Source organism: Lutjanus erythropterus, chromosome 4 (genome assembly GCF_056507025.1).
Source record: "Lutjanus erythropterus isolate fLutEry1 chromosome 4, fLutEry1.hap2, whole genome shotgun sequence".
Lineage (NCBI taxonomy): Eukaryota > Metazoa > Chordata > Actinopteri > Lutjaniformes > Lutjanidae > Lutjanus > Lutjanus erythropterus.
In genome coordinates this window covers 15,758,943-15,771,628 of record NC_139320.1, presented here as the reverse complement: position 1 = coordinate 15,771,628, position 12,686 = coordinate 15,758,943, and the positions used below count along the sequence as shown (strand labels likewise).

The following is a 12,686-nucleotide window of genomic DNA, read 5'->3' as shown; positions in this document are numbered from 1 at the left end:
GATAGCAGTATTGAGCCACGGCACTTTATACCAAGAGAAGTTGCACAAGAATATTATTGGTGCTTTTATTTAAAAGGAATTAAGAAAGTGATTTTTCCGAAAATACCAGTGAGGAGGAACGTTTAAGAAGTATTTTTATGCTGTAAAATGGTATTTATCATCACTAGCACCTGGCAGAGTGAAATCACATATATTTGAGCTTGCGGTGCAGTATTCCTTTAAGATAACAGTATTGAGCCCTGTAGATGGAAATTTGTATATTGCACAGTGTGCTTGATTTTGGCAACACACTGACAGTAGAGTCATGAGTGAGCTTAAGATTCATTTAGTTCCTCAGCTCAGTCATTTTTTCATTATCTCCACCGTGAGGAATGTGTTGATGAGGATAGTTACTCTGTAATTATACCTTGACCCATCATTTAAATAACGCCGGCTCTTGACAGGTAGATAGCTGCCATGTGGCTGTGTGACATAAAGCGGGGACCAACTGTCCAAACACAAATGCACTTATGCTCAAATACACACACACACACACACAGAGCTGAAGGGATGGGTATATGCATGTATACAAACACCAGCACACACACTGTCACACACATGCAGACAAAAGAAAATAAATGTCGTAGGGTCTTTTATGCTTCTCAACTCTGAAGTTTCTCAAATCAGCTGCTTAACATAAATTAGCATTTGCAAAATAAATGTAATGTTTCGCGCTGTGGTAAAGTGATGCTGATGAATGATGCATGAGGATATGCAAATGAGCGCCATCCAGTTGCCAGCTGAAGTTGCTGGTTTGTGATTCACATCCCTCACCCCTCCGCCTCCTCCGCCTCTCCCTCTATCTTCCCTCTCTGGTATCCTCTCCTTCTTTGGGAGGTGGGGGGGTACTTGTGTGCATGTACTGTTGTGGACCTGCAGAGGTTGTGTTGGTGCTCCCATCCCACTGCTGTCCCTCATTCTAGAGTACTTTAATTGACATGGAAAACTTGCAGTTGTTCACAGAAACTTGCCAGTGCAATGCAAATCAGTATCCAGCAGGCATTTGTAGAAGTGTGCTTCTTCCAGGCCCCTCAACTCTTCCCAACTCACTTACAAAAGCCTGCTGTTGCATATCCCAAAGGCCGCAGGGCTTTCAGTCGTATAATGTGTGGAAAAAGACAGCAATTATATGCACTGTTTTCAGCATGGCTAGCACTTGGCTGTGTGGCAAATTAGAGAATGGCAGTTAAACAATTTGAGGTGTCCAAGATGGGGTGAAAGGTGGGTTTAAATAGCAGCTTAATATATTATTTTAAATCTAAACTTAAATTGATGTGTTGTAATTGCTCAGCGATAGCAATTTGCTATACACTACATGTTTTGCAGTCTAGGCAGTCAAAACCTTTGACTTTTCCATCTAGTCCTTCAACAAATTTCACAAGCTTTCAAAAGATAATGGCTAGAGAGACAAGCTGGCTGAAGTGCTTCATTTAGCCCATCACTTCTCAGCTGCAGGCAGCTGTAATGCAGGTTACTGTATAACTAAATTATTCACAGATGTTTCCTGTAATTCTCAATTACATGGTTTCCATTTACAGTATGCTTTTGGAGCATTGGAGTGTTTTTTTTTTTCATGTATCTCTGACTCTAAGGGATTATACTCATAGTGTTTCAAACTCCCACATCACAGGTTTTACTTTTCAACAGCTCCTTAAACAATGCTTTCTAAAAAAAAAAAAATAAATAGAAGAAGAAGAAGAAATGCTTTCCAATCACCAAGCAGCTCAGCAAAGGTAATTTAGTTAGGATTTTTTTATAGGCTGGGTATACAGTTTTCTCTGATACTCATGAAATAGTTTCATTCTAAAATTAGATTCACAGCCCCTAAAATTGGATACCTCTTGCAAAAAAATATAACAAGCACAAAAGTAGGACAAATTATGACACTAAGCATTTTCATTGCATAACGATAGCTGCATCCAAGTGATGACACACAGTAAAGTATTTATATTTTAGAGAAATATGAATTTCAGTTTATATTTTTGACAGGAGTGTGCTTTTTCTCCTGAAACTTCACAGTTCAGTGGTCCAAAACAACTTCCGCAACCACAACTTTTTACTACAGTTAATACTATTCTCTTAGAGTAGAAAATAGAAAATGCATTTTGCCACCCATTCCCTCCGTGTTCCTCATTGTGAATTCTATTGTTAGAGTAGCTCAAGGCTACTGACACTTGCGTGCCCCCCACTCCAAGTATACCAGGAGAAAAGTTAGAGAAAAAGACTTCCAAACATTTAAATTTAATAAAAAAAAAACATGCAACAAACACACCGCTGTTTGGCAGGAAGTGCCTGTGACCTGTATTCACAGATTTACAGGTGGAAAAGGCAGCGTATGTGTGTGTGTTCACAGGCCTATGAGAATGTGTGTGAGAGAAAAAGGGAGAACAAATGTAAGAAAGAATGTTTGGCATTGCCAAAAAAAGTCCTCAATCTCAACAGAGTTTCAAAGTCAAGAACAGCTGAACAATTTAATCTTTTTCATCAAAATTACAATTTCAGGGTGCACAATTTCTAAAATACAAGAGGCTATATGTATGTTACATATTTTGTCGAGTTGTGTACTGCCTACTCAGATGTTTCCAATAAAGTTCAAACACAGAGAAATTCATAATTTATTCAAGGTAACAGTGCATGCCCCGCTAACCATTGCTAACTACTTGATAGTTGCTATAACTTCCAGAAAAACATGGGATACATCAGAAACTGAGGAAGGAAGTCACAAACCCGACTAAACATAATAAACAAATAAAACTTTAATATTACCTGAACATGATTTCTGCGTGAGTCACTCCCATGATCACACAGCGTCATCAGACTGTGTGCTTTGTGTTCAGTATTACAGTCTTTCGCTTTGGCTCAATTCTTGAATGAGAATTACAAAGTTCAAATCTCTGAACAATTAGCCTGTTATTCACAACAGATTTGGATTTCTCATTCATTCAAGCAAATTGCACATGTAGTACAATTACTACAGTTGTCTAAAATTTGCACAATAACCTCTTGCATATGGCTTGCTGATTAAAACTGAAACTGCGTTGATTCTCAGTGAAACTGTCCAACTCTTCACAACTTCTGAACATTCTTTCATCACTTCAGCCATTCAATTATCAGACATACATGTATGTTATGTAAATATCTATGACATGGAATTTTTGTGATTTCTGCTAATTTGAAGTAGGAATCTCATGAGTGTCTTTTTGTGGCAGTTCTTTTGCACGTGTACATGTCACCAGGGGTGTAGCAGGGCATAAACCCAAACATGTAAATAACATGTAAATGTGCATATATTTTTTTTCTGTGTGCTACAGTATTATACAGTATCGACTTTTCCCAGTGAACGTTTACCTGCTGTTAAAATCTGAATCTAAAAAGCTCAATGTGATACACAACAACATTCAGCCAGACAATACTGACATTCTTGTAAAGTACAGAAAGCAGATAGTGTCAACAAAAAAGCAGAGCAAAGCAGAGATACAGAGATTGTATATAAGAAACATTTCAAGGGTTGAGTGCCATCATGGTGAGAAAAAACCTCTGAACATTTTGAGCAGTTCGGCTCACACAGCGATAAAAGAACTTTTCATTCTGGTGGCAATGGCCATTTCACTGACACAACAACTGGTTTCAAAGCCTGAATGAAATGTTTTGGGTGAGTTACTACCTTTTGTACACATGCAATAGAGTTGTGATCACCCATGAAGCAGTTATGATGATTACATTTATAGTTTAGAGGATGTTAAAGACTGTTTTGAAAAATAAGCCAAGACAACTGACATGTAATGCTGAATGAACTTTATCAATCAACAAGGGGGAAAAGGGTATAAACTACAGTTTACCCACCTCTGCATTTACCACGATACCCCTGTATGTAACACATTGCTACAAAAAAAGTAACTGTATAAATACAGATGTGCATATCCTTTTTTCTGTGTACTACAGTATTGTACATTATTGACCTTTACCAGTAAATGTTTACCTACTGTTGAAATCTGAATCTAAAGCTCAGTATGATACCCAACAACATTCAACTAGACAAAACTGACATTCTTGCATAGTATAGTAATTAATCTATACAAAAAGAGATTTGTATAGAAGAAACATTTGCAGGTTTGACTGTCATGATGAAAAAACAGCTAAACATTTTGAGTAGTACAGCTCACACAATGGTAGAACAACTTTTCATTTTTGTGGCATTGACCAGTCTATTGACACAAAAATTAGGTTTTGAAAAATGAATGAAACGTTTCAGGTGAGTAACTACATTTTGCAAAAATGCAATAAGGCTGTGATGTTTCATGAATCAGTTGTGACAACAACACTTACAACTCCAAGAAAGGTAACTTCCCCCCAAAAAAGAGATAATCAAAATGAGAAAACCTGTAAACTCTGTCTCATTTCAAAGAGATGATAAACGGAGTTTACTTGGGTTCATATTTATAAGCCAGTGGTGGACAAAGTACTCAATCCTTGAGTCAAAGTATAGATACTTCTGCTCAAATATTATTCAACTACAACTGAAAGTTGCAAAAACACTATAGTACATCCTTTAAAAAATACTTAATTATTCAAAAGTACAAAGTACATTTTCTAATATCAATACATGCTGTATCCTTTTCATAATAATAGAATCACTCTGCTACACAAAGTAAGCTGTAAGGAGTTCTCCAAGTCTGCTAAATCACTGACATTTCTTTCTGGCAGGGTCAGTATATACATTAATTATGTAGTATTTTTTTACCCCAATAAAAACAATCCAACATTAAAAGCCTACCTGGAATTATTTATCTTAATTACATCTTGACATTTAATTTTGTCTTTCTCCTGCCGTCACCATAGCCGAGTTTTGTTTGACTGTAAGAGGGAGAGCTTGTTCTTGTTACAGAGCGCTCCTGGTTGACGTATTTCTGCTTTTATATCAATCCCAGTTGAGAGCAGGTGCTGTGATTGGTTTCCTTCTGTGAGGAACACAGCGTGTGGCCAGTTGCATTTTAGTAAGGAAAAAACACCAACAGCTGACTTCAAAGCTGTGCTCAGCCTAAAAATAACGAGTAATGACAACCTTCCTGGAAATCTAGTGGAGTCAAAAGTACAATATTTCTCTTTGAAATAAAAGTCATAATACTCAAGTAAAGTACAGATACTAAAACAGTGTACTTAAGTACAGTGCTCAAGTAAATGTACTTCGTTACTGTCCACCACGGCTTATAAGTGAACAGAAAATAACTTCCATGTGATTCCTAGTTCATTACTTTCACCAGGTAATTTACCAATTTAGCAGACATCGCAAATATTCCATGTCATAGGTATTTATAAAATACACATGTATGTATCAGTTTGATAATTGAATGGATCATTTTGCATGTGATGACTCAAACAATGGAAGAATGTTTAGAAGCTGTGAAGATTTTGACAGTTTCCTTGAGAATCAACTCATCAGTTTTTATCAGTGTGCCCTGTGCAAGCGGTTATTGTGCAAACTATAGACAAGTGTACTTTTTCATTTGTGCACATGTGCCAAAACGTGCAATTTTATTGAATGAATGAATGAATGAATACGAAATAAGCTGAAATAAGCTGTTATGAAAAAAACATATTAATTGTTCAGAGATTTGAATTTAATGTTTTGAAAAAAGGATTTTCACATTCGAGAACTGAGCCAAAGCAATCGAGAGAAAACATTACAAGGCGCTGGCTTAGAAATGGAGTTAAATGCAGAGACTGAATTTCACTGTGCTTTGTGCACTACATTACACCTGCTAAACATCAGCATGCCAGCCTTGACATAATGAGCAAGTTAGCATACTGATATCTATCTGGAAAAAAAAGAGAAAAATGTGTGCATATGATAGAAAATGATGCTCACTCCTTGTCCTAATCTACTGCTTTCCTCTCTGTCACCCTCTCCCCTTCATCTATTCAGATTAGCATAGAAATGTGATAATATAATATAGTGTAATGCCTGCATTCATGGGCCTTTTCTAATGTGCACATTTTGAATCAGTCACTGCTCTAAGTGCTCCCTGAAAACCCTCATGAAATGTGTCTTCACCCCACTCACAGTTGGTACTCACCATGGAGACATATCATCTCCACATACTGGCACATGCATGTGTGCAAGCACAGATATACTGTATACACGCTCTAATGAATTCCCTGTAGACAAGATTAACCAATCTATCTTCATTAAGCTTCATTAAACAGATAACATGTGAAGCACACACTTCATGTACAGGAAGCCATATTCTCATGTGGGCACGGACAAAAGATATGAACTGTTGTATTGTAATTAATTATTTCTATAGACAATACATCACGTCTCATTCATCTGTCATGATTGAGTTGTTCTCTATTGACACCAGGTGAGATGACTGACAGTTAATTGCTGCGCTTAAAAAAAAAAACTTGTCGAATCGCTTCCTCTCATCTCTCATTTAAATTCTCTCCTCTCCTCTCTTCTCTCTTTGCCGTTCTTTGATCTTTGCAGTCACCTGGTTTTCTCTCTCTCTTTATCCAGCACCAAACCAAAGCACTGAAGAAGAGATTGAGCTTCAATAGAATTTCCATGGCAACAGATTTTCAATCATACCTCTCCAATCACGTTACCCAGGCAGTTCGTCCAGGGAGAGCTGAATATGATCTGGTTTAGACTTTGATCGTGATCCCACTGATCTTTCAGTCAATATGAAATAATACTATATCAGTTGACCACCATCTCCATCATGCACTTGATTTGCATCATTTAGTTATTTTTCTATTTCTGTTTCAAACAGACTAAGGCCGGACTCTTTTTTTAGATATTTGACATTTGAGCTTCAGGCATGTATAAAAGTCAGGCTGATGTTTTTCGGGTGTTGTTACCTAGTGTTTTTGTAAGCTTTATGGCATGAAATAGCACAGCATTTATGTGTGTTCACCAAAGCAGAACTGCTGTTTTTCAACTAACCTCCCATATCAGAGTCCCTGTAGTTGCCGGTTCATTTCTCAGGTCGTGGCGCTTAGTTCTCACGGCGCCTGCAGCTCCTCACTCGTAACATGGGCATGAACTTGCCCACAGTTGTGACTGCTGACATTTACTGTTGTTACAAACAGTGCATTTTCCCTATTCACCCCCAGAGACCTGCTCTGTGCAATTTATTTTCCCCGCCAAGATTCCATCACTCCCTATTTTCTTAGATTAGGGGAAGTATCGGTTGATGTTATTGTATTTATTACATTTTCTGAGTCCTAAGAGTCCCCCTCCTGCCATCTTTTTGAAAAATACCCGAGCTACAAGCAGATGATTCCCTTATTAAATTATTGCAATTTCCAAAATTTAATTTTCCATGAGGTTGTGTGTGGAAAGGATGTTCATGTCAAAGCTCCACATTTTTACATAACATGCACGTAGGGTTATATGCAGCATAAATTATCACATCCCTGTATCTCCAAATAAATCAACTGATATCACAAATACATTTCAGGGTCTTCATACCAACACTATCTTCAGATGTGATAAAATATGAAGTGCAATTAACATAGCACCATAACAAAGACTTTGCCATTTCCTCCTCCTGACCCACCCATAGATCTTTAATAAGACATAGCATCTTTCCTAATGAGACGCCGAGACGCTGTGTTCTTTACATGGCTAATTAGCTGGATTGCTCATTAAACAATTAGTCAGATATCTGTCTGATAGTCTCTGTGGTTTTCTTGCACTGTGTTCCAATGTTTTGTCTGACATTTGGAGATATTATTCCTCTGTTAATTGAGGCTTTCAGACAAACAACTAATAAAAGTCTGCTTAACAATTTGTTGAATATTAAATGCGCTTTAATTTGAGGCGTCAATCTAAGTCACTCAATGTGAATTTTTCAGCATGAGCTGACTGCGAACTTGAATTACCTCTGTTGTGGAATATGAGTGTGGAAGCATGCTCAAGTTCAAATTGCTGCCTTATTTATTTAACCCCTCATTAAAAGCAAATCTCAGTGGGCTTAAATGTTTTAGTATGTTTCAACCCAAGTGCTTGTCGGATGGACATGAAACCCCGTCCTCCCACACTTTTCTTGAGTTTGGACGCCTGTGTCAGACAATTTTAGAAACTTTCCATAACCCGAAGCACACCTACTCCGCACAGCAATTAACAGGGTGTGTGGAGGTGAGAAAGTAAGCTGGTTCTGAAATACTCACCTTTATCATTTTTCATGGAAGAATTATGGTGTTCCCCCTCTTTGTGACAACAGGCTTTTAACCCAACCTTAAAGTGTGGTCATTCAGAGCAGCTCTAAACAGCTGCCTTTTTCATTTTCAGAATGCTGACAGATTCTTATCTCATATCAGTATAAACTATGAACCATGGCATTTCAGAAATATTAAAATAAATCACTATCCATCCTCTTTTTTTTTGTAAACACACAGTATTCTGGACCCATGTTCCTGATAGTTCTGAATCTTAACTCCTGATCAGACTGACCATTTTTCTCCCTCTTTAATAACGTGCCTCTGTGTCCACCGTGCTAATGGTGGCCAAGCTGACGTGGGTGGCAAAATAATAGCAGTTTTCCCAGGGGAGGCCAGATTTACTCATGCATCGTGACAACGCCGACAAAATCTTATTTTGTATTTGACATTTCAGCTATTAAAAAAATACAGTTAAAATTAAATATCATTTTTTATAGTTGCAGAATTAAAATAGCAAGATATTACCAAAACATATAGCAACAACAGTACATGTGAACCTGCTTGCAATAAATCTCAATCTGAATATGTTCAAACAAAGTGCATACAGCAGAGTATATACTGTGCACTGATTGTAATGTAAAAAAAAGTGTCTCCATACGCCCTAATTGCTAATCCAAACATACTAATGATTCACTGATAAGGATTTTTTTAATGGTCAGTGCCAAGGACGGATGATAATGGCAATATATAATCTAGATATCGCAACAAGGAAAAATCATGTACAATTCCAATATTTCATGCACATTACAATCTCATAGAAATAGTTTTCTTAGCCAGTATTATTGTATTGTAGGTGGAAAACTCGGTTGTAATAGTTTTAGAATAGTTTTTAGGAAATCTAGACAAACATTAACAGCAGGATGCATGAGAATTAAAGTGCCAGGCTCCAAACTAACTTTTTTACCACCTCCCCAAAACTCCCAACAAGAGCACTGACATCATTCCACAGCAGCCACACTGACAAGGCTGCCTGCGGATGTGCCTGCACACATTTTTTGTTTATCGACTTTGGGACTGCAGACATCACCAACACCAATTATCTCAAAATGCCTGATAATTGGAATTGGTCTACCGCTAAGATTATTTTTTTGTTGGAAGCAGTAGTTTTTTGGGGTCTTGTCATCACTGTGATGTTGCCAGGCAACCTGGGAGGTCATTGTAATAGTCCAGCACATACTCCCTTCTGTAAAACCACAACTTTCCATCTTTACACTTCTGTTTTTTGTATGGATAACACAAACACGATGTAAAATGTTAATAATGGAGCTTTAGGTGTTGGTAGGTTTTTTTTTTTACTTTTGGGCAGATACAGGTTAGTTGTAACCCCCTCCTTCCAGTATTTATGCTAGGTTATGGGTATCTGGTATCAATTGTCTTATATTGCTGTGGACAAGAAAGGAAATAAGTACGCATCTCAAAATGTTAAACTGTTCCTTTAAAAGTTCTTCAGTTGCATTCAGTTGTTGTTCATCATGATAATCAATGAAAATCAATCACTGGGAAAAATAAGAGTTGAAATTATGTTTCTCTGGAAAAGAGCTTAAACATTAACTTCATCTCACCTCCTTTTTTCTCCCCCCTCTCTCGTACCTGTCTCTGCTCCTCTCCCTCACTCCCTCTCCTCTCTTTCACCCTTTCTTCCTCACTGCAGCGGAGCCGTTGGATGGAGAAGAGTATCTGGACATTATAGGTATAATGCGAAACCAAGCAGGTCGTTACGAATGCAAGGCCAGCAATGACGTCGCCACGCCTGATGTCAAATACGTCAACGTCGTTGTCAACTGTAAGTAATGACAGACTACCGCACTCTACACTCCAAACTCAACACTCATCAATATTCTCACCACGTTTTACATTAGACGTCTCACGAGATGACATGCTCAACACATAAAAGCATACAAAAGTCAAGATTGGAGTTAAGGGTAGAGACATGTTGAATCTAGTGTGACAGAGAGGCTGTATCTTGAAAGTTTTGGAGCACACTTCAGTCTTTTCAAGATGAATCCAGGTAGAAGGAGAAAGATCTCTATCTTTGATTGCAGCTGTCATTTCCATGGTAATTGTCAGGTACCACATCATCATTTAAGAGCCACTTAGCATTTCAAAACAAGATCACCTAATTACATCTTGTCAGGGGTCCATGTTGGATCTGATGACTGTAATGCAAACGTTGGCTGTTCAAGATTGATGAACAGCTCATGAGACATCACAAACCAACTCTCCCCCCAGAGGAGTTAAAGAATTCTCTTTGATCTGAACAAATCATGTATGGCTGTCTGCCCAAACTGTACTTTAGCCAAGTCTGAGTGCCTGAATTAAATGATAAAGATTTCTATATTAAACCATTTCTTAGTGTTTAATCCTAAATGGAAAGCAGGCATTAATCCATATTGGACATATTCCTGGCCAATGTGATGTTTGCAGAAATTATTATGTGTGTATAATGAATGTTTATAAACGTTATGAATTTGAAGTTTTAGCACTGATTATTTTTTAAAGTCAAGCCCCAAATAATCACTGTTGGAGCTTGGGGGCCTAAAGAAAGAATGAAATTTTACACTGCAGAATGTAAAAGAAACTTTTAGTTCCTTGAGCTTATCTAAGGTATTTGTTGGCTTGTGTGTTTATTTGTTTGCTTTTATCAGTGAGATCTGATACAGAGTATTTGTCATCATATGAAAGGGATTTTCTTCTGTCTCAGGCTTATATTAGTGAGCCTGGTCAGACACACTTGACAAAAATAAAGTGGATTCAACTTTTAGGAAAAGGAAACAAAAAACTGAAAAAAACACACATAAAATGCTTTTATTAAAGAGATAGTTCAATTTTTTTGAAGTGGGGTTGTGTGATGTACTTATCCATAGTCTGTGTATCACCTACAGTAGATAATGCTCAGCAGACCCCCCAGTTTAGAGAAGCAGGAGTACCAGTGTAGGAAGTTAAGCAATGTACTGCTGTGGACAGGTTCAGCAGCAAAAGCCCACCTTTAAAGTCCATACAGGTTTAAGTGTCTGCCATATTTAGAATATTTTCACTGCTTTACTTTTTTGATGGGAAACTGCTATATAAGCTGTTAAGTATGCCAGATATTGCTCTCTCCAAAGCCACTAGACTTCTTCGGTAAAAACAGTAATTTTTCACTTGGGGTCTACCACTGTCTAGATCTGTTAATTTGTTTGTGTTATGTTTTAGGGTGAAGTCTGATTCACCAGAGTCATAAAATATCACAAATGCAAGGTTTGGTTATTGCTTTTAAGATGTAACTTACGTTAACATTGTGTGACTCTGCAGACCCTCCAACAATAAAGAAAACCCAGAGCTCAGAGACTCAGGTGGGCCGCATGGGGACACTGCAGTGTGAAGCCACCGCTGTACCCACACCAGAGTTTGAATGGTACAGAGACGAAAAAAGGTAAAACTTGAAACACATTTACACTCTCCACACCAATGTCACAAATAGACACATGTACAGGCCTGCTTACACCCGGTCCTGCCTCAAAATGAAATTATAGTAAAACTGCTAATGAACATGGTCAAAGGACAAAAACATTCACAGAATTTTTGAATAGATCATTGTGTACGTGGACACTTCAAGATCAAATAACCATGCAAAACAAATAAAAACACCCGTCAGTCATTATTTATACATAAAATATGACTATCACCCTGATTCAAGATGATGCTGCAAACTCAATCTGTGCATTATGACTTCACAACACTTTAAACACCTCTTACTGTACATGCAACAGTTTGTGTTTGTTTGTGGTACATTTACGTACCAGAGTGCATATTTTGTACTTTCTCTGGGGTTTATTTATATTATTATCTGATTTCTGATGATTGATGAGTAGGTTTAGCTGAAGAGTCCTGCTGGTGCAACACGGTAACTCCAAAGCATGTAAAAGACCTGCCAGTCTGCCGTGACAGTGCTACGTTTAGCCTCACCGAGGCGTGAAAAGTACATGCATTCCCTTAACAACACATATGAACCATCAGGTGAGACTTTCAAAATAAAGCTTGCAAGGAGACATTTCAGGTGACAGTCACAGTTTGTTTGGTTTTAAGCAACAAAACGACTTGGTTAGGTTAGACATGAAATTGGGCTGCAACTGGTGATATGCATGTGGTGCTAAGGTGCAAAAATAACCTTGACTTGACTTAAATAGCCCTTAAGCAAAGAGCAAACTTGTTTTATGGTGCTGCCTTTACAAATAGAATAATGAGGCAAAGTAATGAGATTTACTTGGGCATGACCATGACAGCTGTAAAGAGGTTCTGCTGTTTCCTGTTATGAGCACGATTAAGGGCTTATTAATGAATACTGTTTCTTTCTAAATTAAAAATCAGATTGAACATTGTTCCCCCTGCCAGTACAGTAGTTGGTGAATACTAGAGATGGGTGTTGATAAGTGGTACTAAAT

General features: G+C 37.7%; 1 protein-coding gene across 1 annotated transcript in view; it reads left to right on the top strand.

The window, feature by feature from the left end:
- The window catches only part of lsamp (limbic system associated membrane protein), a 243,097-nt gene that overhangs the window by 211,896 nt on the left and 18,515 nt on the right, over nucleotides 1-12,686 (top strand). The window contains exons 5-6 of the mRNA XM_084717115.1: nucleotides 9,917-10,048; nucleotides 11,557-11,677. Coding sequence (XP_084573241.1) covers nucleotides 9,917-10,048; nucleotides 11,557-11,677 — 253 coding nt within the window. The remainder of the gene's footprint in view (nucleotides 1-9,916; nucleotides 10,049-11,556; nucleotides 11,678-12,686) is intronic.